This window comes from Poecilia reticulata, linkage group LG1 (genome assembly GCF_000633615.1).
Source record: "Poecilia reticulata strain Guanapo linkage group LG1, Guppy_female_1.0+MT, whole genome shotgun sequence".
NCBI classification, from domain to species: Eukaryota; Metazoa; Chordata; class Actinopteri; order Cyprinodontiformes; family Poeciliidae; genus Poecilia; species Poecilia reticulata.
In genome coordinates, this window is record NC_024331.1 from 7,952,905 (window position 1) to 7,972,709 (window position 19,805).

General features: G+C 40.9%; 1 protein-coding gene across 2 annotated transcripts in view; it reads left to right on the top strand.

Moving 5' to 3' along the window:
- LOC103469417 (ATP-binding cassette sub-family A member 1-like) overlaps positions 1–18,882 on the top strand; it is a 33,760-nt gene extending 14,878 nt beyond the window's left edge. Inside the window, exons 9-49 of one of the 2 annotated variants that reach the window (XM_008417117.2) lie at positions 4,043–4,286; positions 4,384–4,523; positions 4,607–4,723; positions 5,520–5,714; positions 6,935–7,140; positions 7,237–7,413; positions 7,502–7,724; positions 7,820–8,041; positions 8,335–8,539; positions 8,633–8,746; positions 8,839–9,013; positions 9,101–9,232; positions 9,332–9,471; positions 9,566–9,703; positions 9,814–10,043; positions 10,136–10,205; positions 10,303–10,505; positions 10,610–10,661; positions 10,775–10,888; positions 11,156–11,304; positions 11,429–11,553; positions 11,926–12,024; positions 12,185–12,374; positions 12,492–12,586; positions 12,665–12,697; positions 12,807–12,912; positions 13,164–13,238; positions 13,379–13,548; positions 13,628–13,805; positions 13,897–14,012; positions 14,103–14,247; positions 14,334–14,457; positions 14,564–14,693; positions 14,836–15,019; positions 15,150–15,256; positions 15,345–15,486; positions 15,606–15,740; positions 15,857–15,960; positions 16,074–16,166; positions 16,282–16,525; positions 16,822–18,882. In XM_008417117.2, coding sequence (XP_008415339.1) covers positions 4,043–4,286; positions 4,384–4,523; positions 4,607–4,723; positions 5,520–5,714; positions 6,935–7,140; positions 7,237–7,413; positions 7,502–7,724; positions 7,820–8,041; positions 8,335–8,539; positions 8,633–8,746; positions 8,839–9,013; positions 9,101–9,232; positions 9,332–9,471; positions 9,566–9,703; positions 9,814–10,043; positions 10,136–10,205; positions 10,303–10,505; positions 10,610–10,661; positions 10,775–10,888; positions 11,156–11,304; positions 11,429–11,553; positions 11,926–12,024; positions 12,185–12,374; positions 12,492–12,586; positions 12,665–12,697; positions 12,807–12,912; positions 13,164–13,238; positions 13,379–13,548; positions 13,628–13,805; positions 13,897–14,012; positions 14,103–14,247; positions 14,334–14,457; positions 14,564–14,693; positions 14,836–15,019; positions 15,150–15,256; positions 15,345–15,486; positions 15,606–15,740; positions 15,857–15,960; positions 16,074–16,166; positions 16,282–16,525; positions 16,822–16,965 — 5,985 coding nt within the window. In that variant the 3' untranslated portion in view covers positions 16,966–18,882. The remainder of the gene's footprint in view (positions 1–4,042; positions 4,287–4,383; positions 4,524–4,606; positions 4,724–5,519; positions 5,715–6,934; positions 7,141–7,236; positions 7,414–7,501; positions 7,725–7,819; positions 8,042–8,334; positions 8,540–8,632; positions 8,747–8,838; positions 9,014–9,100; positions 9,233–9,331; positions 9,472–9,565; positions 9,704–9,813; positions 10,044–10,135; positions 10,206–10,302; positions 10,506–10,609; positions 10,662–10,774; positions 10,889–11,155; positions 11,305–11,428; positions 11,554–11,925; positions 12,025–12,184; positions 12,375–12,491; positions 12,587–12,664; positions 12,698–12,806; positions 12,913–13,163; positions 13,239–13,378; positions 13,549–13,627; positions 13,806–13,896; positions 14,013–14,102; positions 14,248–14,333; positions 14,458–14,563; positions 14,694–14,835; positions 15,020–15,149; positions 15,257–15,344; positions 15,487–15,605; positions 15,741–15,856; positions 15,961–16,073; positions 16,167–16,281; positions 16,526–16,821) is intronic. The other variant, XM_008417194.2, reaches the window with a different exon arrangement.
- Positions 18,883–19,805: the final 923 nt, after the last annotated feature.

Here is a 19,805-nt window from a genome sequence, read left to right on the forward strand (position 1 = left end):
GCGCGTGTGTGTGGGTGCGTGTGCATGCGTGTGTGTATGTTGAGGCTTCCTGTCTAAGCAGCTGACAGATCCCTAAAGAACCGCTCTTTTCTTCCTTTACCAGTGAAAATGTTGCAACTTTGAGTCAGAATTTCCTTTTCCCTCTTTGCACAATATTTAATTCCTCTTTTTGATTGGAACAGTGTAAAGGTGAAACTTTTGACATTAGAATCGTTTGAAAATTTAAAGGTCTATGTTTTCCACAACTAAATAGCTGTTCTGTGGGCACAGTGCGGCAAACTTGGTTAAAATGAAAGAGCAGCCGTGATCAGCTGATATGCAAGCAATGGCATGTTGTTGCTAACAAAATGCAGGAGACCAATTTAATTTATGTTGTGTGCTTTGGTCCAAGGTTTTTAAATGATTTGTAAAGCAAACTACAGCCTTACTGTAGTTGCAGAATGTTTTGTTGCTGTTTTTTCAGAACTAGATTTTTCACACTTTTGGACATGAGCAAAAGAGAATGTTGTCTAGAAATATAACACTATGGGATTATTTTCTTTTCATATTTTAGGAAAGCTGTCAGAATAAACAGTACAGGAATAACAAAGATGTCATGCCACACATTCAGTTCAGTATTTTTTTAGGTACCTAACATGATTAAAATCATAGGACGCATCCTACATAATTCTGGCACATTTAAATATGCAGTCATAATATCTAAATAATGTTCTTGGCTAATTTATATGTGACTTTTCAGAATTCTACCAACGATGTTATTGAGAACAATTAAAAAATGTTTGAATAGATACTTTTTGAGTCCTTTTTTAAGATCGTCATTTTTTAAATTTACGATTTGCATAAATTACAAAAAAAAAGTAATAGTGAGAGAATGACTTATGAATGATATTTTTATTTATGTAACTGTATCAACTTAGATTGGGGACTTTAATCCATATGAATCATGTATATTTACATCTTAATTATCTAACTTAAAGCAGTCCCTCATAGTTTGCAGTAATGCTGCATACTGGTCACTTACTTTAGCTTTTTTTTTTTTTTTTTTTTTTCAAATTGCAACATTTCAAGAAAAACTCAAGTGAATTGAGTAACTGAAAAATGTACTTTTTCAAACATTTTACATTGTTTGGACAGAATGCTAGCCATTTCAGGAATAACCAAAGAGATTATTATAAATCTTTTTAACACCTTGATGAAGTCCTGGTGTATAAAAAAATACTCAACACAACATAGATCAATTCCAGGATCAAACTGGTTGTTTTCTTGCAGTTATGCCTGTGTGCGTGTGTTTTGAAAGAGCTACGTGTGAGAACTTTATTTGAGTCATCAGGTGGACATTTTCCAGCCAGTCACCCCCTAATACAGCAGTAGAAAGGAAATCTGTGTTCAGTTTTTCTGCTGACCATTATTTTGCTTTCCCATTGCTCTTCTTATCAAAACAACCTCAGATAGCCTCATTTGCCATTCCTGGTGGAAAAAACTAAATTTCCCCTACACCGCATCCTTTGCAGTTTTATTGCATTTCCAGCAAAAAATCAAACCAAAAAAAGTCTTGCATTCTCCAAAGCACATCAAAAGTTAACTTAATATACTCTGATTTCTTGGAAAAATGTGTTCAGTATCTGTTATGCTTGTTAAAATTTTATTGTGTGATCAGCCTTTGAGCTGCTCTTGTCTACATAGCTGTGTGCTGGAGTGGAAACTTAAACTTTAATAACCTCACAGAGGCTGTGTACTGAGGTTACTCTGGGACAATTCAGTTCTTCTGCCTATCTGCCTGCCTGCCGATCTGCATCCCAGTTTTATTTTCCATGTGCATGCAAGTGCAGCACATCTACATTCTTGGATAGAGCAGGTATTACTCATTGTGCCACCTCGCCAAGTTAGCGTGGATGTTCGTCTTGAAGGGAATGACAAAATCATCTTCTTCCCAAGAAAAACGCTCATTCACACAGACCTACAAACACAGTTTTGGCGTCCAACATCACCTACATGCACATGGTGATATAGAGACGCGTCACTCAAAAGGTTGCACTTTGTGTGAGAAAGGTTGTGGCGAAGAGGATGTTGGCACTCTTAAGTGGAACGACAAATGTAAGCATCTGCCACAACACACAGAAAATCTCATGAGCAGCGAGTGTAAAATAGTATGCAGCATTTGTAAACACACACACACTCACGCCATGCACTATTTCAGATGAAACTGCAGGAAACGAGGTTACCCTGATGTAGCTGCAGACTCAGCTGCAAGGTAAACCGGGTTTAAACAGTAACAGAGGGGCTGGCTCTCACTTTCTCAAGTTTTGAATATCTGTTTTAAGTGCAATGGGCAAAAATAGACTCATAAATATATGAATACGTAAACAGCACTGTTTTCTGTTATGTAACAACCAGGAAACACTGGATGTTTGCATATCATCTTGCCCATATGTGCCTGTGCGTGCATGTGTTTCTTTGTCTGCGAGTTGCGAATAAATGTCAGGATAATAGCGCTCTACTTGTGGAGCCAGCAGAGGTTTGCCTGTTGGAAGAAATGACCGAGAGTAACCTCTCTTTGTTCTCAACCCTCCCTCTGGTTTCACCTCCTGCTTCTAACACAGCCACTTTATTTTTTTCTTTCTCTCTTTCCTCTTTATTTTTTCTATTTCCTCTGTCTTTCTTTTCTTTCTCTCTTTTCTCTCTCACTTTATTTCTTTCTTTCTTATCGGGTATAGTTCTTACCCCTCCATCCTTCCACCCATACTTGCCAAATGGGTGAGATCTCCCTGTTATTCATCCTTCTTTCATTCGTTTCTTGTCACGAGTTGAATCCCTGATTGCATGTCTAGTTGAACAGCTGGGAAACATAGTTAAACCTGTGCTGACTTGTCACTTGACCTATGGTAACCTTGCTGTGCGATGTCAGAACGCATATGACTGCTGAGTGCTGACGGTATAAAACCCCGCTTCCCATTTCTCACACTGAACAAAACCAAAATGTGACAAAAACTCAAATTGCTCTCCGTTGGAGACAAACACAGCTACAGAGTTTATGCCAATTTCAGACAAAGTCTGCAATTCAAACAGAAGTTCTTTTCACGCATTATCAAGAAATCCCTGAACAAAGAGGAGGGCTGTGTGCTGTTTTGTTCCAAACATCAGGATTCTTTCCAGTTTTTAACGCGCATATTTCTGCCTCTGCGTTGGCTAACAAGTATCAGTGTGTGAGTTGTTGATTTGCTGCAGAGCAGCAGCATTGTTGCTGTGGCATAAACACTCGGCATGATGGCTGTTTCGGATGAAAGACACTGTGCTGACTCGCATTACGTGTTATCTAAGCTCTTCCCTTAAAAGCAGCGCAGACCCTCTCACACACGTACACTCGGAGGACTGGGAACAGCAGTTAAATTTATCTTAGTCGGGCAGACGGTCAAGTGTTAAGTGTCTCCACCCCTCAGAGCTGCGCTTCTCTACATGTATCAAATGTACACGCACTGTGCGCATGACGACTGTTTTAAATTGAGCTGTGGCAAACGATAACCTGCCAGATGTGGATTTTTATGTCTCGCATCTTGACTGCCAACTCAGTACAGGAGAAACTGAGACTTTTGAGGTTTCCTGAAGGTGTGAAAAAAGGTGTGAAAATTTGGGGGAAACTGAAACCGTAACCACAGAGAAAAAAATTCCTGTGAGATGAACCTGTGTGTGTGAGATAGTCTTTTTTATGCCCAAAAGGGACTAATTTTGGGCATAATTTTTGACTAAAATCATCTATTTTTAAAAACATGGGATAAAAACAACTCACAGATATTGAAAAAAGCAAACTTTGAGTTTACTATCAGTTGTCCATATAACTTTATGGGGTGCAAAAACTGACCAGAAAAATATCTGACCTGAATTTCCAACTGGTCGGTCACCAATAAGTTCCTATTGTGCTGAAAATGACCAACTTATAATCACAAGTAAAAACATGACTAAACTATGCTTTCAAAGTGAATCCATCAGGTTTAATATTTGGTTTAATACTCTCTCCCTGAGCTTAATGATGTGTCTCTCTCGACAGCTTGCCAGCATGAAGAGCTGGAAAGACATGAGGAAGGAGATCCTGTATCTGACTGCAAACTCAACAGGTTCTCCGAAGCAGATGTACCAGGCCGTGTCGCGTATCGTTTGCGGGCATCCAGAGGGAGGCGGCCTGAAGATCAAATCCCTCAACTGGTATGAAGACAACAATTACAAGGCTCTGTTCGGACACCATGGCAACGACAGCGACAGTGAGCCCATGTCCACCTATGACAACTCTTCAAGTAAGCATCCCTATATTTGTTTTAAATATAAAAGAGTTGTTTGCTCCCAATTTTTATCTGTTCAATACTCAAACTGCGGTTTGTGTTTCCCTTTTAGCTCCTTACTGTAACAACCTAATGAAGAGCTTGGAGTCCAGCCCCATTTCCAGGATGATCTGGAGAGCCCTCAAACCTCTTCTGATGGGGAAGATTCTGTACACCCCAGACACTCCAGCAACACAGAGGATCATTCACGAGGTACAACAGATCCCTCACAGTTAAGCTCATTATCAGAATACCGATAGTAAGAAAAAGTTGATCTAAAAGCTTTAATTTTGCAGGTCAACAAGACCTTCCAGGAGCTGGGGGTGCTGAGAGATCTGGGTGGCATGTGGGAAGAAATGAAACCTAAATTTTGGAGCTTCATGGAGAGCAGCGATGAGATGGACTTAGTCAGGGTGAGTATGTACACTGACATCATTTCTGTAGACAAAACATGGCTGTGTTCCCAGTGTTCCTTCCTGTTCAGCCCAAAAACAATCAGGCAACTTGAGGGCATGTATGTAATTATTTATCCTGAGTGACCCGCACAGAGTTTGTTTTCTTTTTTGGGTCACTTTCAAGTTCTAGGGCAGCAAAGAAAGATGGATAATAATAAACAAAATAATAAAACCAATCCTAAAAACAGACATGTTCCAAGTACAAAATCAAACCCTACATTCTCTGAACACATTAATATCAGAGAGTCAACCGCACAGAGCTATTGCTCCACTTCCTCAGTTTAGATGAGCAGCTTTAAGTGGGCATAGAGCTCATAATGTGGTTGTTTTATTGATGGGAACTTTTACCCAATTTTTACCACCTTCTTTCCTTAACAAACTGCTTAAACACCACCTCCACCTAGCGGTGTATGCTTGTAAATTACCTTGTACATTTTTCTAGGAGTTAAAGATAACAAACTTCTATTACGGAATGTATTTATTGTAGAAGCCCACACCCCGGGGTACTTTATTTAACATTCAAACAAAGATGTTTTATCAATAAAAAAAAGATAAACTTGTGAAAAATACTTTATTATATTTATCAGAACAACATGTATCAGAACAATTCACTTGCAATTGGTAGAAAATAGAGCACAAAACAGCTGCTCTCTGAAACCAAAAGGCTAAAGGAATGCAGTAACCATTCAGAGGTTTTCCTTTTTTACACAGTTACTTGACATAAATCATCTAAACTATTCTGTTTTTCTTCCAGTCCCTGCTCCAAAGCAACACCGGTGCCGCTTTCCTGGACGCTCAGCTCAGTGAGACAGAGTGGAGTGTGTCCGATGTGGCGGACTTCCTCACAAAAGTCTCAGAGGACCGCAGGCCTTCGGGGTCGGCTTACACATGGAGAGACGCGTTCAATGAAACCGACCGTGCCATAAAGACTATTTCACAGTTCATGGAGGTTAGTGACTTACGAATGTTATTTTATTTTTCCATTGCAAGGCAACAAAACAGAAATCTAGACCATTAGACTACATTTTTACATAATCTTGTTTTTTTACCTCCAGGGTTTAAATGGGAATTATATTACTGTTAGTTTAAGATCCTGTCAGTAAATCAGACATTCATGGCTCTTGAAGTAGTCTGTGAAAACTTTCTCTGTCTTTGGATAAAACCAATAAGAAAACCAACGACTGGGGAAAAGGGCGTTAAATGCTGGTTAACTTTTTAGGTCATCTCCCTGTAAAATCGTCATTCATTTTTCCAACGATTTTGCTTGACCTCAAATACCAGCACAGCTGTTAATACCAACCTTGAAATTAAATGTTCTTCTGCTTCACATGCTTCATCAAACTAACTCAAAGCCATGTGATCTGTATCACTTAAATAAAACAAGGTCACTGTTAGTCAACGCTTATTCTCTGTACTTGTTTTGTTCTCAGGAAAGTTCTTTAAATATCCGCTTCCACCTTCATAATGATCTGATTTCTATTATTTCTTCTCATGTCATGTTTGATCACGTATATTTTAAGTTATTAGTCTTCCATTTCCTTCTAAAACTCTGTAGATTAATAACAAATATAATCTGTTACGTATCCATTTCACAACTTTTACAACCTCTCTGACTAATGTTCCACTCCAAACAACCCAGTGACCTACTGACTTTCTTTAACGAGATCCGATAATCTATATATATGGTTGTTTGTTGCAGTAAAATCAATATTACAGCTCCAAATAACCATAAAAGTTCACTCATTAGTGGTTTCTATGCTGTATTTCTCTTAATTTGCTCTTCTGAATGTTTAATGTTTATCAAAGTTGGAATGAAGGAATGAGGTAAAATTCAGCTCATGTTAGATAAACAAATGAAGGGTTGATCTGTGGGGAGGCTGAACTGATCAGGTAAAAAAGTCTGTGGTTAATCTGTTTTAAACTCAGAATGAACTTTGTGACCTGTAAAAGGTTCATAAACTGTTTTATCATTCACAAGATAACAAGGATAACTCAATAAAATAGGTTAAATGGTAATAACAGTCAATCACCTAACAGTTAATTTGACCTCTTATAGTTTTATTGGCACAACAATATAACAATAAAGATTATGAATCACTTCAGCGACATTTTCTCATTAAATCCTTGCCTGATTTCTTCTGCCTTTTTTCTAACTCCCTCTTCTTTTAGTGTGTGAACTTGGACAAACTGGAGTCGGTCCCCAACGAGGAACGCCTGGTCAACAAGTCCATGGGTCTTCTGAATAACCAGAAGTTCTGGGCGGGAATTGTGTTTCCCGACATCGCTCCCAATAGCACCGACCTGCCTCCCAACATCAACTACAAAATCCGCATGGACATCGATAACGTGGAGAGGACCAACAAGATCAAAGATGGGTGAGTGGCGATGGGAAAGATGTTTTTTTTTTTTTTTTTCTTAGGTTGTTTGTTTATTTGACAGTTTTTATATTTGCTTTTTTCGTTACTTTGCAGATACTGGGATCCTGGTCCCAGAGCAGACCCCTTTGAGGACCTGCGCTACGTCTGGGGCGGATTTTCTTACCTGCAGGACGTTATTGAGCAAGGAATCATCCGAGCCATCACTGGTATTGAGGAGAAGACGGGCATTTATATCCAGCAGATGCCCTATCCTTGCTACGTTGATGATATGTAAGCGATTGCATTTAAAAAACACTATTCATGTACAAAGATCTGGCAGGATTGTACCTTAAACATTTCACTCCTTTTTTTTTTCCAGATTCCTGCGAGTTATGAGCCGGTCGATGCCTCTCTTCATGACGTTGGCCTGGATGTACTCTGTGGCCATCATCATCAAAGGCGTGGTGTATGAGAAGGAGGCGCGGCTGAAGGAGACCATGAGGATCATGGGACTGAACAACGGCACCCTGTGGCTGAGCTGGTTCATCAGCAGTTTAATCCCACTGCTGATCAGCGCCGGCTTGCTGGTGATGTTGCTGAAGGTGTGTGTTGATGAAGATAAGCACATGCATCATTTCTATCATTTAAAATAGTGGAAAACGTGAGATTATTATTATTTTTTTTACTCTTCTCTCAGATGGGAAACCTTTTGCCATACAGCGACTCAGGCGTTGTGTTTCTTTTCCTGGGATCCTTCGGTGTTGTAACCATCATGCAGTGTTTTCTGATCAGCACTCTGTTTTCTCGTGCCAACCTGGCGGCGGCCTGTGGAGGAATAATATACTTCACCCTCTACCTGCCCTACGTTCTGTGTGTTGCTTGGCAGGACTACGTGGGATTTGGAGCAAAACTTGTAGTGGTGAGTGAGATAGATTTCATTACACCTCAATAAACGCAGTCCCATGCATTTTTAGTGATACCACTGGTAAGGACATGTAAAAAGCCTCAAAGTAAATTCATATTTTACAGAGCACATGGTTCTAGGTGTTGCTTCAGTGTAATCTTAAACTACTGCAGTAAAAATGATTGTTACACGTTTACTCATGTTTCCAATAAAAGTTGTTGTACATCCATATCTCAAACCTAGCATGATACACAGGGATCCCAGGAATTCCTGCTATGTAAACTATGGATATTGTGTTTCTCTCTCAGAGTCTTCTGTCCCCTGTGGCTTTTGGCTTCGGCTGCGAGTACTTTGCCCTGTTTGAGGAGCAAGGTGTGGGAATCCAGTGGTCTAACCTTCTAGCAAGCCCCCTGGAGGAGGACAGCTACAACCTGACCACCTCTATATGCCTCATGCTGTTCGACGCAGTGCTGTACGGAATAATGACTTGGTACATCGAAGCCGTTTTTCCTGGTAAGACGCACAAAAATATTAGATTTTTCTTTAAAAAATCTGATGTAATCTGTGCAATATAAGTCATTTTAAAAACACATCATTCTGTTGCAGGTCAGTACGGGATCCCCAGGCCTTGGTATTTCCCTTTCACAAGAACATATTGGTGCGGAGAGAAGGAGAATCAAAACATTAATACTCCTCTGTCAAAGAAGGGCAACGCTGACGGTACAGCAAATACAATCCTACGTAATACCAAACTGTAAGAGAAGCCTTTGCTTATCGTTAATATGGTGTTCTTGATTTCATCACATCTACAGCTGTGTGCATCGAGGAGGACCCAAGCCACATCGACCCGGGTGTTTACATTGAAAACCTGGTGAAGATCTACAGCCATGGAAACAAGCTGGCTGTGGACGGATTGACCCTTAAGTTCTACGAAGGCCAGATCACCTCCTTCCTCGGCCACAACGGAGCTGGCAAGACTACAACCATGTAAGTTCACATGTTCAGTGCGTTTACCAACTGGAGAAAATGCAAACGACTCATTTCAAAGTGGTGACCACGTTCTGTTTGTGATAGGTCAATCCTGACCGGACTGTTCCCACCCACCTCTGGCACCGCATACATCCTCGGCAAGGACATCCGCTCCGAGCTCAGCACCATCAGGCAGAACCTGGGGGTCTGCCCGCAGCACAATGTGCTTTTCAGCATGTATGTATGCACTTTAACTGGAAAACACTTTAGCACACTTGGGGCCCCCTTTCTCGTATTTCAAGCGTTTGTGCTGTTTGTTGGTTTGCCGTGAATCAGGTTGACCGTCGAGGAGCACATCTGGTTCTACGCTCGCCTGAAGGGTCTGCCCGAAGAGAAGGTGAAGGCTGAAATGGAGCAGATCGTCAACGATGTCGGACTGCCACACAAGAGAAAGTCTCGCACCAGCACGCTGTCAGGTCGGTTCCTAGTTTCAGGTTTCTCTTAATTATTTTCATCACTTAAATTGTTTGTTTTACACATGTTTAAATTTGGAACACATTTTTTGTGCAGGTGGAATGCAGAGGAAGTTGTCTGTAGCGCTGGCGTTTGTCGGAGGTTCTAAGGTTGTCATTCTGGACGAGCCTACTGCTGGTGTCGACCCGTACGCACGCAGGGGAATCTGGGATCTGCTCCTCAAATACAGACAAGGTAAACGAAACAAATGTTATTTTTGTGTGTCATATATGTAAAAGTCGGCCAAAGGGCTTTAGTGCAGCAGCGTTGTAGTGAGCGACCTTACGTTTTTATGCACCTTTTAGCCCGCACCATCATCCTGTCCACCCACCACATGGATGAGGCTGACATCCTGGGCGACCGTATTGCTATCATTTCCCATGGCAAGCTGTGCTGCGTGGGCTCCTCTCTCTTCCTGAAGACTCACCTGGGAACCGGCTACTACCTGACGCTGGTCAAGAGAGACTACGACCTGTCTCTACAGTCCTGCAGGAATTCTGCCAGCACCGTTTCCTACATGAAAAAGACAGAGAAGGTAACCGAAAAGACATTTTTATGCTTACTAGCCTGCTTTAAAAAAACATAAAGATGGATTTATTAAGGTTTTTTTACCCCCACTTTTTTCAGGACAGCGTATCAGAGAGCAGTTCAGATGCTGGCCTTGGCAGCGAACCTGAAAGTGAGACTACCACTATTGGTAAGAACTGGAAGATTAATTTTTCTATACAAAAATTCAAAAATGATATTCACCCACCTTTCTCTCTTATTTTTTTCCTGCTCATCTTTCCAATTAGATGTCTCCCTCATCTCCAGTGTAATTTTCAAGCACGTCTCAGAGGCTCGTCTGGTGGAAGATCTCGGACATGAGCTCACCTACGTCTTGCCATACCAGTCGGCTAAAGACGGCGCCTTTGTTGAGCTTTTCCATGAGCTTGATGATCGACTAACTGACTTAGGAATCTCAAGCTACGGAATTTCTGACACCACCTTGGAAGAGGTAGGGACTGCTTTCTTAACATAACCCTTTAATCTATTTTTAGCTAACATTCATTGAATCTCAAGCGAACCCTTAAACTGACCTTGTTTCTTTTGATGCGGCAGATTTTCCTGAAAGTGGCAGAAGATAGCGGTGTTGATTCTGTTGAGCTTTCAGGTGAGATTTACGATGTTTTAAATGCGGCAACTGCACATGAAAACAAAAAAGAAAAACAAATGCAAACACTGAGTAGAGTAAAAATAAGCAAGTACACTTTGGTGTTTTTGTAGATGGAGTGGTACCAACCAGAACCCGACGGCGACATGCTTTTGGAGACCACCAGAGCTGCCTGAAGCCCTTCACCGAGGATGACTTTGACTTCAATGACTCTGAAGGTGACCCAGGTAGAATTTAATTGCCCGCCACGCAGAGCAATGACGAAACAAATCTTTCAGTTTTAATACTGAGGGGCTTTGTGCATTTGAAAAATATGCAAAAAATCTGAAACATTGCACTGAAACCCAGGCAACCTGAGGCTCATGTGCTGCTGTTACAAAACTGGAACAGTTGCATGCTTTTAGCAATAACTACAAGTTTCATTGCTGTTGCAAAACCGGAGAACACATTTATCTTGTTTGCACGTTTGCTGAAAATGTGTCTTTTCTGTGCAGAATCTCGTGAGACTGACTGGCTCGGTGGAACAGATGGCAAAGGTTCATTTCAGGTCAAAGGCTGGAGTCTGAAGCGACAGCAGTTTGTCGCGCTCCTGTGGAAACGGTTCCTCTACGCTCGCCGCTCTAGGAAAGGCTTTTTTGCTCAGGTGTGCTGTGGTTAAAGTTGTGGTGCTCTTATCATTAACACAACTTACTATGTCAATTATTTTACACCATGCCCATTTTATTGCACTAAAGTTTAAATGCATTGCCCTGGTTCGTGTTTTTCAGATTGTTCTGCCAGCAGTGTTTGTGTGCATTGCACTGGTGTTCAGCCTCATTGTTCCTCCATTTGGGAAATACCCAAGTCTGGCTCTGCATCCCAGCATGTATGGAGAGCAGTTTACCTTCATCAGGTGGGACGTCACTCCTATGTTATCAACCTCTGTCCTGATATCTGGCATTCTTTTGGAAAAAATGTAAACCTTCTTTGTGTAATTCTAGCTAGCATTTTGTCACAGTGGTGTTTACGCTTTTGTTTCTGAGAACAAACAGGGAGAAAAGAAACAGCATGAATGAGTGAATAGTGTTTTTCCATTAAGAGGTATACATAGATGTAAAGGATTGCCTGATTGTGGTAAGAATTATTATTTAAACAAGTGCTGCTAAAAGATGTGGATGATAAAGAAAGTAACTGCTTTATATGAAGGATTTTATAGTGAGCTATTTCTTGTATATTAAATGTAAGAAATGCCATTACTTAAAGTGTTCTGTCTGTGCCTTTGCAGTAATGACATGCCTGAAGAACCCCACAACCACAAACTGCTGGGAGCTTTGATGGACAAACCAGGATTTGGAACACGATGCATGGAAGGAGAGCCCATACCGTAAGTGGGAAAAGAGTAACTTTATTCATGGAGATTGTATATCCAGAATCAATCTCCATGAATGTTAACTTCAGTAAAAACAAAAATCAAAATGATGTAGTAATTAGAAATGGAAAAGTTCAGCTAAAAACTAAAATGTTGTTCTCTCTGCGTGCTCCAGGGACACTCCCTGTGTGGAGGTGAAGGATGATTGGACGCTCCCTCAGGTTCCTCAAAGTGTCAGTGATATATTCGACAAAGGCAACTGGACCATGGAGAACCCGTCTCCACTGTGTGAGTGCAGCTGTGAAGGCCGTAAGAGGATGCTGCCCGAGTGTCCCGCCGGGGCCGGTGGACTTCCACCACCACAGGTCAGTAGGACCAACAAAAATCTGAACACAGACTCAGTTATGGCATCAAATGTGCTACACACACAAACTCAACTTGGCACACAGTAATGAAGTACCATGGTTTGTCTTTGTATCCAGATGATGATCAGTGACAAAGACACACTGCAGAATTTGACTGGAAGAAACGTGTCGGACTACCTGGTCAAAACCTACGCTCAGATCATCGGCAAGAGGTAAAAACTCTTACCTCTGATGTCACATTTCTAACTTATAAGTTCTAGCCTTTTATTATATGGTTTCCCCTTTTACAGCTTGAATAACAAGATCTGGGTCAACGAGTTCAGGTACATTCCAAGACGTTATGCATCTTAAAAAAAAAAAAAGAAAACATTGATCTGAGTGCTTCTCTGCTGTGAGCTGCACTGATGTAAAAATGTTTGCTCTCCATAACAGATACGGTGGATTCTCTCTGGGTGCCCGAGGTTCCCATGTTTTGTCCCACACAGGTGATATTGATGAAGCTGTTGTGCAACTGAGGCAACTCTTCCAACTTGAAGAGGTATGAATTAGATTAGAACAATGACATTATTCTTATTATACAGAATCAGTTTGGTTTTACTGAAGGAAATTTCTATTTCGGTCTTTGTTACTGAGGGTAAAAAAAAATCTGCATGGATCCTAGATAATTTTGGTTTATGATAGAGTTGTAGTAAATCTTTGAAATTTAAGCAGTGTCAGTTTACTGCTTGAGTTTCTAAAGACAACTCTCTCTGTCTCTCTTCTTTCCTTTCTGCCTCATCCATCCTTTAGGGAACGGCAGCCTTTCGTTTTTTCAGCAGTCTCTCTGGTTTTATCCAAGGATTGGACACAAAGAATAACGTTAAGGTTAGCAACTCTATATGTTTTTGTATTTCACACTTCATTATATTTTGATTGGTGCTGTTTAAATAATTATTGGTTATAAACATTTCATCTCTAAGACAATGGTTTTAAATCCAAGTTTAAAATCCCCCCCTTTCCTTTAGATTTGGTTTAACAACAAGGGCTGGCACAGCATCGGCTCCTTCCTCAACGTGATGAACAACGCCATTCTGCGGTCGAGTCTCAAACCTGGTCAAGACCCGATGAAGTTTGGCATCACCGCTTACAACCATCCACTAAACCTCACCAAGGAGCAGCTCTCACAAGTCGCACTGTGAGCATCATGATCAATTTGCCACATGAACGCAAGCGGAAATTTTCCCGAGCTACAATTCTTACTTCTTGGGTTTTAGGATGACAACATCTGTGGACGTGTTGGTGTCCATTTGCGTCATCTTCGCCATGTCCTTCGTCCCTGCCAGTTTTGTGGTCTTCCTCATCCAGGAGAGAGTAACAAAAGCCAAGCACATGCAGTTCATCAGTGGGGTGCAACCCTTGCTCTACTGGCTGGCCAACTTTATTTGGGATATGGTGAGACATTACAAATTCAACACCTCTGGAGTGGCAAAGTATTCCAAGTGTAAATATTAAAAGGTCCTCCTCTTCCTTTTCCTTCTCGCAGTGTAACTACGTCGTTCCAGCTACGCTAGTGATCATCATATTTGTCTGTTTCCAACAAGAAGCCTATGTTTCTTCCACCAATCTACCAGTACTGGCTCTGCTGCTTCTCCTCTATGGGTAATTTGGATAAACTTTCTACACTGTGACTTTTCACTTCAACCACATTCAAGGACTTCATGTAAATTTATGTTTTGCTTCTTTTACCAGGTGGTCAATCACCCCTCTGATGTACCCAGCCTCTTTCTTCTTTAAGATCCCCAGCACTGCCTACGTAGTTCTAACCAGTGTCAACATACTGATTGGAATCAATGGCAGTGTGTCCACGTTTGTCCTGGAGTTATTTGGAAGTAATGTAAGTAAATGTTATGAGTTTCAGACTATAGGATTTTTTTTCAACTTTATGAAGTTAAATTGGCATTAATTGCATTCCTCTCTCAGGAGATCGGTGGTATTAATGACATCTTGAAGAATGTGTTCCTCATCTTCCCTCACTTCTGCCTGGGTAGAGGACTGATTGACATGGTGAAGAATCAAGCCATGGCTGATGCTTTGGAGAGATTTGGTGAGCCTTTACTTTGACCTGTTATCAATTTTATAGTCATATCATTGACTAGGACAAGAAAAGTCTCATGAAAGGCCATATTAAAGAGACGAAATGTCTGTTATAGGTGAAAACCGGTTTCGCTCTCCTCTGGCTTGGGACATGGTGGGAAAGAACCTGTTCGCCATGGCAATAGAGGGAGTTATTTTCTTCTGCATCACCGTCCTCATTCAGTACCGCTTCTGCTTTAAAGCCAGGTTGGTAAAACATGTCATCAGTCGAGTTCACCTACCACTTACCCAGACGTCACGAATGAAAACATTAGTTTTGGGTTTATATTTCAGGCTGTGAAGCTCAAGTCCGCTGAAATTTGAACTCTCCTATTTTAAAACCCCGCAGATCCTCCACCGGCCATCTGAAACCAATTGGAGAAGAGGATGAAGACGTTGCCAGAGAGCGACAGAGGATCCTGAGCGGCGGTGGACAGTTGGACATTCTCGAGCTGAGGCAGCTCACCAAGATTTACAAGCGGAAACAGAAGCCGGCCGTGGACCGGCTGTGTGTTGGCATCCCTCCCGGAGAGGTACGCCCAGTTTACAGAAAATAATACAGAGGAACATGCAAGAATATTTGTATTTTTTTTAATGAGATTAAGCAAGTGTGTTGAAATAATCGTAGCAGATATTCTCAGTGATACACATTTTCCCTTGTAGTGTTTTGGTTTGCTTGGGGTCAACGGAGCAGGAAAGACCAGCACCTTCAAAATGTTGACTGGAGACTCAGATGTGACCAGCGGTGAGGCCTACTTAGCTGGCAAGAGGTATGAAACAAGACAAGCATTCTTATTTCATTTAAAACTAAAATAACATTTGGAGACTAATGTTCTTGTGCGTTTTCTCTCCTTTCAGTGTAAACACAGAAATAAACGAGGCGCATCAGAACATGGGCTACTGTCCTCAGTTTGATGCCATCAACGACCTTCTGACTGGAAGAGAGCACCTCGAGTTCTACGCCATCTTGAGAGGAGTGCCTGAGAAGGAAGTCTGCGAGGTCAGCAGCACCACACATCATTGGTCTTTCATGTCCAACCTACTCCAATAACATGTATATCAAACAAAGAAAAGTTAAGCTTGTCCAAACATTTAGCAAAACTCTTTTTTCAACACTAGGTGGCAGAGTGGGGGATACGGAAACTGGGATTGATCAAGTATGTGGACAAAGCAGCAGGGAGCTATAGTGGAGGAAACATGAGGAAACTCTCCACTGCCATTGCACTTATAGGAGGCCCGCCTGTTGTGTTTTTGGTCAGTGAAACTACATATTAATCATAAAACATAAAGATGACAATGTTCACGGTGGCACTAACTGATGTGTTGCACAGTATATTTCGGCTAAACGTATGTTATCACCTTTGTAACAGGATGAACCAACAACAGGAATGGACCCTAAGGCACGTCGGGCCCTCTGGAACGCCATCCTGAGCATCATCAAAGAGGGACGATCCGTGGTCCTCACCTCCCACAGGTCAGTCGAAGAATTTCTCTGAACTATTGGAATCAATGAATTAAGTGAACAATTTCTGTAGCATCCCTATGTCTGTGTATTGAATAAATGTTTTCTATCTTGGTTTGTCGCAGTATGGAGGAGTGTGAAGCACTCTGCACCAGAATGGCTATCATGGTGAACGGCAGGTTCCGCTGTCTGGGCAGTGTGCAGCACCTTAAAAACCGGTAGGCCTGCACAAATGAAACATTTCATTACAAAAAAATGCCGTTTCGGTAACGAAATAAAGGGGCAAAACCTGTAAACCCAAAGCATCTTAAAACAATAAATGTCTTCCATCAGGTTCGGAGACGGCTACACCATCATTTTGCGCGTGGCGGGGCCGGACCCGGACCTACGACTGGTGATGGAGTTTATAGAGCGGGAACTGCCAGGGAGCACGTTGAAGGAGAAACACCGCAACATGCTGCAGTACCAGCTCCCCTCTTCACTCACCTCCCTCGCCCGAATCTTCTCCCTTCTCTCCAAAAACAAGGAGGCACTCAGCATAGAGGACTATTCTGTCTCTCAGACTACTTTAGACCAAGTAAGCAAGCGAACACAAAGTCAGTGGCTATTCTTAAATTAATGGGCCCCTCTGCCAGCTATGTTCAACATTCTGAAATTGGATCAAATATGGCGCTGCTCTGCAAATTAATCAAGGAGAAGCAATAGAAAACTTGTTCAAGTTGCATTTTTATCTTGTGCCTGTGCTGCTAACCCACACTTTTTTACTGACACCCTGAGTAGCTCACTACAGAAATCAAAAACAGCCACTGCAAAATATTCAAATTAGTCTAGCAATATCTAATTGTATATATTTTTTCATTTCCCTTCTCTCAGGTGTTTGTTAATTTCGCCAAGGACCAAAGTGACGAGGACCACTTGAAAGACATCCACCTGAGCAAGCGGGATGCAGTCGTGGTGGACCTTTCCCAATTGAACTCTTTCCTCACGGACAGCAAGACAAGAGAAAGCTGCGTCTGATTTCTGAATCATGCTTCACCCTCTCTCCCTGCTAAAAGAAAGAAAGAAAGAAAAAAACGTGGACCACTGACTTGTGGGGGAGACGACCTATGGTCATTTTTTTATTTCTATTTTTTTAGTCTTTTTTAATTGTCATCGTGTTTCAGTGAACCTGCGTCTCATCGCACAGCCTCCGACGGAGGCAACGACGGCAGGTTTTGTGACAGACGCTGAAACCATGAAAAACTCAATGCAAATCAATGCAAGTAAAATAAACGTATATATATTTAAGATTTGAAGGTAGCTGTGTAGAGGTTGGAGACTGGTGCTTCTCCTCTTCACGACGTGGACAGGATGAAAGAAGACACTTGAAGCGAAAGCAGGATCTGAATTTCTCCGTTCGACTGGAAAGTCCAGGTTACTGACTTCACGGACAAGACACTTTGGTAGGGGATAACGCGAAACGAAATCTGGAAGGTTTTCGTCCCCATTCCTCGGAGCAGACGGCCGCAGTCTGCAGGACTGCCTGTGAGCAAGCGACAGCAGAGTTTATGACGTTGTAAAAACAAAGTCATTTGAATCATTCACTGCCAGCTGTTGAAAGATGGACTGACTAATTTTTTTTATTCAGGGTCAAACCTTTTCTCGATTTCTATTCGTTACCAAGCGCAGTTGTTTTATAATCCAAGAGATGGTTGAAGGTAAGCATCTAAAAATCCCGTTTTGGTCTCAAATGTGCAATCATCTGTGTTTTAACTTTTGCTAATCTGAAAAAAGAAAAATCCTTTTAGCCAAGCATGGTTAAGTTGTTTCTCATGGTTGTTTAATAATTCAAACTGCTAACCAATGTGGGGTTCTTTTTAATGTATTTGGTGTCCTTAACATTGTCCAGCACAGTGCCTATTCTGGTGGAGCGTCAAGCTTGAGCACTCCATTAAAAACAACAATGTATGTAGGCTGCCAAGGAATGTATAAAACCAATACCAACATGCAACAAAGCATAGAAAATAGTTTTGTTATAGGTTATTGTGAAATGTTGCGTGTGTGTGGGTTTTTTTTAACTGTTGTCCTTCATTGTCAGAATCAAAACAAAAAAATAGTGGTTCCCTTATGTTTGGTTAAGATGTGCATTCTGCTCTTCTGGCTTTACTCATCCTGCCCTCTCTCTTTTTTTTATTTTTGCACGGCCACAAGGTGGAGTCATCAGCAGCTCTATTTGTGTGAACCTTAGATCTGAAATATGTAAATGTTTTGGATGTGGTCTTTGAGAGGGTATGATGGGAGCACTTCAGATCTGAGCCGGTGGTGCATGGATAATATGTACAGTTGCAATTTTGTGATGTTAACACTGGAGTGAACTAACTGTCTGTGTGCCAAACAAAGCTAAACTTTGAACACTGACCGATCAGCAAAAGCAAACGAGTGTTTTATAACGTCTATCCATCAGGTCAGTTTGAAATATATTCCTGTTTCTCTTATCATCTGGGGTTGTTGTAAAAAAAACAAAATAAGTGTGCACTCTCCTTCTTTTCTTAACTAGACTGCAAGTTACATTCATCCTGTGGAAAAATTGCCAAAGTCTGCCCACATCTATTAACTACAACTGAGGATAAGACAGTTGTTTTTAGCAGCTAAACAGCCAGCCAGACTAAAAACGAGGACCATGTAAATTCAAATTTTGCTTTTAATACTTTATAGTAAAAAAAAAAAAAAAAATCATCCAGGATTTTAACTGATGGTGGATTGTGATTACAGGTGCTCTGTCTTGTATAAAATCTTGGAAGGGGTTTCAATTATCTCTGGGATCCACTAACTACAAACTGAGGATTTTATCCTCTTCCTTGAAACCCCTGATTTTTAAAGAATTTGAGCACTTTACAGGCTTAGCAGGCCTTTGTTTCCATTTTTTTTTTTAGACGTAGAGATGTAAAAACAAAAGTAAAATACAATCTCTCCACTGGAAAACAGACACAACAAACAAAGCTGCGCCACCGCAGTGAGATGTTTGCTAGAAACTTGAAGTAGAGAACAAAGGCTTGTGTATTTAAGAGAAATGTGATAAAAGTAAGTGAAGAAATTGAGAAGCAGAAATAGTTGTGAGAAATGCAGGACAGAATGAGGGTGGTGATTCTTCTCTTTTCATTCTCAATATTCTTTGTTTACATTTTTAAGTATTACAGCTGTTTGAGTCTGTTACCCATTGTGAATAGTTATTCTTTACATAAATAAAAAAAAAATCATGTTTTGACAACAAATGTCTCCCGACTATAGTTTTTGTTTATTTTATTCACTTTGTTTTTCTGTACAGCTGGCACATCAACATTTTTCTCAGTAGTTATGTTCTCAGTTGGATTACTGATATAAAATTGACATAGGATCTATGTAACAACACATGTAATTTACACACAGAAAAAGTGTAAATAAATCAGTACAGGAGTTAAGTTAAAGTGAAAAAGCACAAGGAATAGCAACTGTATTAAATACTTGGGACACTTTTTGTTGCTTATGACGGCTTCTAGACATTTTCTGTATGGAGAATATTGCCTTTTTTAATTGCCAGGCAATTGAAAAAGCTGTTTGAGGTAACCTTTAAATTAATTTCAAGCAATGCTGCACATGTGCCCTCACAGGCTGCTGCAGTTTACGCATTTTTAAAAGATGTAAGAGATTGCGAACAGTAGTGTGAACAAGATTCACATCGTGTTTTAGTTGTGCTTAAGCATATTCTCCCTAAGTATTTACTGTTCTGCAAATTTGTACATCAATGTAATGCTAGTTGAGGAAGTGTCATCAATAAACCATAAAATACTGCAATTTTTAAGTAATTTCAGAGTATAGTTTTACAATTGTTGAAAGTAAAC